A 7,526-nucleotide genomic window follows, 5' to 3' on the forward strand; every position below is an offset into this window, starting at 1 on the left:
ACAAAAAAAAACACACAGATTCAGTATTCCTCAAAATTAATAAAAATAATGCAACTCAGAATATGACGCAAACCTGCAATAATTAAATGTTAAACAACACAAATATGCTTTATGTATTTAATCCCATTCTATTAACCCAAGTCTTTGCTTCTGACCTTCGATGATCCAGTTCAATCATAATAATAAGCACAAATTACTCTAGACAAACATTTGTGTGTCTTCTTCTGCATTCTACTGTACGGACGTAAATTTACTTTCCCTTCAGCCTGAGGCTTATTCATTTCACTTTTGCTGTGAAAGGGCTTTGATATTTGCCAAAAATATAACTTTTTTATTTTAAAAACAAACAAGCAAGCCCTGTCCAGATTTAAAAAGTAACACAAAAGTAACGTAACGCATTACGTAACGTAATTAGTTACTTTTTATGGAGTAAAGCAACATTGTAACGCATTACTTTTAAAAGTAACTTTCCCCAACACTGGTCATAGTTATCGTTTATTGACCTTATTGTCGTCTCGTCTTAGTCACGGGAAAAAAGCTCGTCGATATTTTTCGTCATAGTTTTCGTTGACGTAATGAACACTAGTGTTAAAAGCAATAACAGTGTTGTTGTTGTTGTTTTAGGTGTCAGCAGCGCCCCCTACTGTAACCAGAGCATGATGGGATCTCATCACAACCTCACGCATAACCAGCCGGGATCTGAACACATGGCATCAGGAGACGGTGAGACGGCAAACTCCATCACAGTCCGTCACTATAAACCCTTCACTTGACTTCAACATGATCCGACCCGTTTAGCATTTCTAAAACATGACAACTTTATTTTAGGAGAAACCTTTATAAATCTGCTTCAGTGTCACATGATCTTCAGAAATCATTCTAATATGCTGCTTTGCTGCTCAAGAAACATTTCTAATTATTATCAATGTTAAAAACAGTTTTGCTGCTTAATATTTTTGTGGAAACAATGATACCACTCAAACATTTGAATAAGATTTAAAAAAAAAAAAAAAAAAAAGTTATTTTCATTTTTTTTATAAAAATGTAAATAATTGTATTCATCATGCATGAAAGTGATCAAAATTAAGTGAAGACATTTAAAATGATTTCTATTTAATAAATACATTAACAAATGTAATTAATGTATTTGATAAATGCAAATAAATACTGTTCAAAAAATCCTGAAAAATAAAGTGTATCATCATTTCCACACAAAATAGGAAGCAGCAAAATTGTTTTCAACATTTATAATAATCAGAAATGTTTCTTGAGAGTCAAATAAATCGTAACGATTTCTAAAAGATCACGTGACACTGAAAACTGGAGTAATGATGAAGAAAATTCTGCTTTGCCTCACAGGAATAACATTACATTTTATATTATATTAAAATTGAAAAAAAATTTGTTATTTGTAATAACATTTCACAATATTGGTGTTTTTTTTACTTTATTTTGATCAAATAAATTCAGCCTTGATGAGCAGAAGATATTTATTTCAAAATCATTAATAATTGTAATGTTTCCAAACTTTTGGCAGGTACTTTAATAATAATAATAACAATTATATTATGATTATTATGATTGTAATTATAATTACAAATATATTATATTATATTGTTATCATGATTATTAAATGCTGCTTTTTACAGGACAATAGTATGTATTATTACAATATAAGATATATCTTTTAATGTGCTAAAATATATATTTTTAATAATAAGTGCTGGGGGCGTGGCTTGTGGGCGTGGTCAGATTTTCCTGATTTTTTGTCTCTAGCTGATCACATGCCTGATAAATATACTATTTTTCATTGTTAATTCATGTCCGTTCATAATGCATTAACTCCCAAACAGGGATTCCCTGAGATTTTAGGTTGATATTTTAATAATTTAACAACATATTTGCTTTTGCATGATTCTCTAATGTGGGTTAATGGTCACGTGACATGCAGGTAAATAATAAAATATTTAATCAAATAAAAAGTTTTTTTTTAGTCTATTTTGATTTGTTTTGAATTTTAATATATTTATTTATTTATTTATTTAGATTATTAGCTTTTCATCAGCTCACAAACCCTGCATTAAAGTTAATTTATTTATTAAAGTTTATTTATTTTATTATTTAAAAAAAAATAAATTAGTTAGCTTTTAATCAACTCACAATTCCAATTCTGAAAACCTTGCATTAACAAAAATAAATGTATCCAAGTTGAAATTTTAGAAGTGTAATTGGTTATTTATTTTTTTTATTATTTATGTTTTAATTTTACATTTTTATGGTTAATTTCATCCAAACTAAAATTCGAAAAATGTAAGAGTTTAATTTTGGTTGTCTATTCATTTTAATTTGATATTTTTATGATTTAATTAATGATTAGTTTTTCATAAACTCACAAACCCTGATTGGAAACCCCTTATCTATATGTTTAGCGTTTTATAAATATTCTAAATAAATTTGATACATATTCTATTGCCCGTTGTTAATTTATGTATATTCACAATACATTGACTACTTTAACTTAAAATGCAATAAAATTGCTCAGTGTTAGTTGATGGTATCTAATGCATGCTAACTAACTGAACCTCACTCTAAAGTGTTTTAAAATCATGAATGAAATGTGACCGTGGAGCACAAAACCAGTCATAAGTGTCAATTTTTTTAAATTGAGATGTATGCATCATCTGAAAGCTGAATAAATAGCTTTCCATTGATGTGTGGTTTGTTAGGATAGGACAATATTTGGCCGAGATACAACTATTTGAAAATCTGGAATCTGAGGGTGCAAAAAAATCTAAATATTGAGAAAATCATCTTTAAAGTTGTTCAAATGAAGTTCTTAGCAATGCATATTACTAATCAAAAATTAAGTTTTGATATATTTACGGTAGGAAATTTACTAAATATCTTTACTTAATATCCTAATGATTTTTGGCATAAAAGAAAAATCAATAATTTTGACCCATACAATGTATTGTTGGCTATTGCTACAAATATAGCCCAGCGACTTAAGACTGCTTTTGTGCTCCAGGGTCACATATGTTAAATGTTAACACCAAAAATAAATCTTTAAAAAGAAATGTTAAATGTGGTCTTTATCTGGTCTCTCAGCGTCTTGTTTCTCGACGCCTCGCTCCATGCTGAAGCTGAGTAAGAAGCGTGCTCTGTCCATCTCGCCGCTGTCTGACGCCAGCGTGGACCTGCAGACGGTCATCCGCACCTCGCCCAACTCTCTGGTGGCGTTTGTAAACTCGCGCTGCGGGCCGAACGCTGCCAGCTCATACGGGCATCTGTCTGTGGGAGGCATGAGGTGGACATTCATCATTAACACTCACTCATATTCCCAGGGTTCTACACATTTTCCATTTCAAAATTCCATACTTTTCCAGACTCAAATTTCCAAACCTCTCAGTAGATCTTATGACCATATTTAAAACAAATGGTTCATACAGTACTATTCTCAGCTTTATATTTGGTATATGTGACCCTGGAGCACAAAACCAGTCATAAGGGTCAATTTTTCGAAATTGAGATGTATGCATCATCTAGAAGCTGAATAAATAGCTTTCCATTGATGTATGGTTTGTTAGGATAGGACAATATTTGGCTGAGATACAACTATTTGAAAATCTGGAATCTGAGGGTGCAAAAAATCTAAATATTGAGAAAATCATCTTTAAAGTTGTTCAAATTAAGTTCTTTGCAATGCATATTACTAATCAAAAATTAAGTTTTGATATATTTACGGTAGGAAATGTACAAAATATCTTCATGGAACATGATCTTTACTTAATATCCTAATGATTTTTGGCATAAAAGAAAAATGCATAATTTTGACCCATACGATGTATTGTTGGCTATTGCTACAAATATACCCCAGCAACTTAAGACTGCTTTTGTGCTCCAGAGTCACATATATTATTGTCTGTAAATATTTTTATTTTTAAAAATGAAAAATAAATGCACACAAGGAACTTTTTTCTTTTTTTTTGTGCCCTCAAGAAACTATTCATATGCGCTTGGGAATTGTTCTCGTGCTTGCGCATTACAAAATCTAATTTTATATTTTATATAACCGATTTCCTTCGTGCATCACTGCCATCTTACTATGAATACAGTGAGAGCATGGATGCACGTGAATTAATAGAGATCTACTTGCTCAAAATTTGGCTTTCCTTATGGTACTACCTCTAATATCGAGGCATAATGTCCAATTTAGCAGCAGAAAAACCATGAAATGGGATGATGGCATGATACAGATATGTGCATTGTCCTATTTGCAAAGTTCAAGGGTCTGTAAAAAAAAAAAAGTGTTCAAAATTTGGCTTTTGTTAGGGCAGTATGCCATATTTCAAGGCCTTAGGTCTCTTTAACGCATGGGCTGATGGCACAACAGGTGGCTCAGTGTGCATATGCTAAGTTTAATGGTTTCTCATGCGCACATAAAAGTCTGTATATTTTTTATTTTTGCAAAGGTCCTCGAGGCTATGTCATACAGTGCTAAGAATATTATGAGAAGAAACCCAAAAAGCAAAACACATTAAAAAGTGCACCTTGAATTCATTCAGTCGTGTTTGACGTTCACTAAACAGCTGCCATGAAAACACACTTCTTGTATGATAAACTTGTTTTCATTAAATTCTTAATTTTCTGTTATAAAAAACTAAATGGGGGCAAAAGTCTGGAAATGCAAATATTTTTCCACACTTTTCCAGACCGCGCAGGAACCCTGGATATTCCTCGCGCTCGCAGCTGACTCTGATCCATTAATGTGGGTTGTTTCTGTTTTCAGTCCGTCGTTGGGTTTCTCCGGCTCCATGAACTACTCTTGCAGACCGCAGGGGAACATGTATGGCTCTCTCGCTGCATCATGCCCCAGACTCCACGCTCCGGCCAAACACACACACGTGAGTCCACACACACATTTAGTATTATTATAGTTTTTCTTAATATTTTAAATTGGCAGTGGCTATTTTGCCAATAGATGCTATTTACACTAAGTGCAAATTGCAAGATTTTCTGCTATATATACTACTTATTGCAAATAGTGGCAATTATCTGCACCTCAGTACGAAATAATAACGTATCGAGTGTAAATTATAATTTTAATTCAGATTATTAAATGGATGCATTGGGACAATAAAGCCCTCCCTAACCCTACCCCATACTTTATTTTCAACTTTTTGATTATTTCCTTCATTTTTATTGAAATTAAATGCCTTTCCGATGTGATAAGAGATTTAAAAAAGAAGAAAAATTGTTTTTGCAAAAAAGTGGGTTCGAACTCTTAGGTTTAACTTTTTATTTCAGTGTTAGTTCAGTTTTAGTCTTTATTTATTGTATTTTCAGTTAGTAATTTTAATGCTTAGTAATTTTGTTATGCGCTTTTGTCATTTTTAGTTTTTATTTATTTTATTTCCAATGAGTAATTTTAGTGCTTCAACTTAAACTTAACAAAAATATGTAGCTTTATTCGCTTTTGTCATTTTTATTCGTTTTTTTTATCCTACTATTTAGGTTTGATTTATGTTTATTTCAGTGTTAGTTCATATTTAGGTTTTTTTCCCAGTTAGTAATTTTAGTGCTTGAAAAAAAATACTATTATGTTTTTGCCATTTTTATTCTTTTTTTTTGTTTTATCCTACTATTTATGTTTGATTTATTTTTATTTCAGTTTTAGTTCAAATGTAGTTTTTAATTTTTTTCCAGTTAGTAATTTTAGTTTTTGACAATTTGTAGCGTGTGATTTTGCCAGATTATTTTATTATTTTTTTAATATTACTTTTTTGGTTTGATTTTTTTTATTTTTTATTTTTTTTTATTGATTTAGTCATTGATTTAGTTATTTATTTTGTAAAAAGAAAAAAAGAAAAATATTTTGTATTTAATAACTTAAAATGCAAATTGGTAATTTTGTTATGTGGTTTTGCTTTTTTTTTACATTGCTAAAATGGAAATACAATCAAACCTAAATAGTAATTTTATCCTTTTTTTTCAGTTAGTCATTTTAGTGCTTCATCTTAATTTAAATGAAAATTAGAAATAAGTTTTTCATCTAATATTTATTTTATTTTATCTTTATTTCAATTAACAAAATGTTTTAATATTTTTAGTTTTAGTTCATTATAATGACCCCGCTGTGTGTGTCTCCAGCTGAAGACAGAGCCTGTTCTGGGCAGCGTGATGAACAGCATTAACATCAAGAGCCTGGAGGAGCATTCGGAGGGAGACGTGGCGAGTCCATCCTCAACTGGAACACAGGTAAAGTTCAGAACATTGTCTAATGCTTGAGTAATGGATTCACATCCTCCAGATTTCAGTTGCAGTAAAATGGGTCCATGTTTACGTTGTTCTGACATGAGCTGCTGCGCTGTGTTCTGCAGGATCCTCTTCTGGGTTTACTGGAAGGCAGAGATGATCTTGATAAGGAGGAGAAACCTGAACCAGAGGCCATTTACGAGACTAACTGTCACTGGGAGAGCTGCAGCAAAGAGTTCGACACTCAGGAGCAAATCGTGCATGTGAGAGATTCGTTTCAAAGAGTCAATAACTCACCGGCATGACATTTCAAACATGCATGCTGTTATTTTGTTTCACAAAAACCACGAAAAGATCAATTTTGTCTTTGTAAAAATCATAACAGTAGTACGTATTATATATATATATATATATAGGCTAAAAAAGACTGAATCACAAAGTTACAAAATCACTCAAATTAAATTGAAAAATTAAAATATAACAGTAAAAGCTAATTCAAAATATCAAATACTATAATATTGAACTGAAATTAAAAAATTGAAATATATTTTTAAAACAGCTAATAAAATGACAAGAGCACATAACAAAATGACTTAAAACTTGAACTAAAATTGAAAACTGAAAAAAGCCAATTCAAAATATGAATAAATACTATAATACATACATAATACTAAAATAACACCAACTTCTTTCCTCCATCGAGCATCTCTTGTCTGTCGTCATGCTTTTTAATCTGATATTGCTCTGATTTTCTGTACAGCACATCAATAACGAGCACATCCACGGGGAGAAGAAGGAGTTTGTGTGTCACTGGAAGGATTGTTCTCGAGAGCAGCGGCCCTTTAAGGCCCAGTACATGCTAGTGGTCCACATGCGCAGACACACGGGAGAGAAACCTCACAAGTGCACTGTGAGTACTCTCTCTGACAGTCTGTGTCTGAACGCTCTTGAAAACCATGCAATATAAATGTTTCTGTTTGTGCGTCTCAGTTTGAAGGCTGTAATAAAGCGTACTCGCGTCTGGAGAACCTGAAATATTGAGATTAAAGTTGTCCAAATTAAGTTCTTAGCAATGCATATTACTAATCAAAAATGAAGTTTTGGAAGTTTTGATGTAGTAAATTTACAAAATACCTCCATGGAACATGAAATAAAGTAAAGTTATATTAACTTAGACTTAGTATCCTAATGATTTTTGGCATAAAAGAAAAATGGATAATTTTGACCCATACAATGTATTGTTGGCTATTGCTACAAATATACCCCAGCGA

At 31.5% G+C, this 7,526-nt stretch overlaps 1 protein-coding gene across 1 annotated transcript in view; it reads left to right on the plus strand.

Annotated features, from left to right (window-relative positions):
• LOC107683616 (zinc finger protein GLI1-like) overlaps positions 1-7,526 on the plus strand; it is a 31,916-nt gene that overhangs the window by 6,431 nt on the left and 17,959 nt on the right. Inside the window, exons 3-9 of the mRNA XM_016479684.1 lie at positions 625-723; positions 3,109-3,307; positions 4,790-4,904; positions 6,151-6,258; positions 6,381-6,518; positions 7,016-7,165; positions 7,246-7,290. Of these exons, the coding sequence (XP_016335170.1) occupies positions 625-723; positions 3,109-3,307; positions 4,790-4,904; positions 6,151-6,258; positions 6,381-6,518; positions 7,016-7,165; positions 7,246-7,290 (854 nt within the window). The remainder of the gene's footprint in view (positions 1-624; positions 724-3,108; positions 3,308-4,789; positions 4,905-6,150; positions 6,259-6,380; positions 6,519-7,015; positions 7,166-7,245; positions 7,291-7,526) is intronic.

The sequence above is a fragment of the Sinocyclocheilus anshuiensis genome, unplaced genomic scaffold (genome assembly GCF_001515605.1).
Source record: "Sinocyclocheilus anshuiensis isolate Anshui unplaced genomic scaffold, SAMN03320099.WGS_v1.1 scaffold1761, whole genome shotgun sequence".
NCBI classification, from domain to species: Eukaryota; Metazoa; Chordata; class Actinopteri; order Cypriniformes; family Cyprinidae; genus Sinocyclocheilus; species Sinocyclocheilus anshuiensis.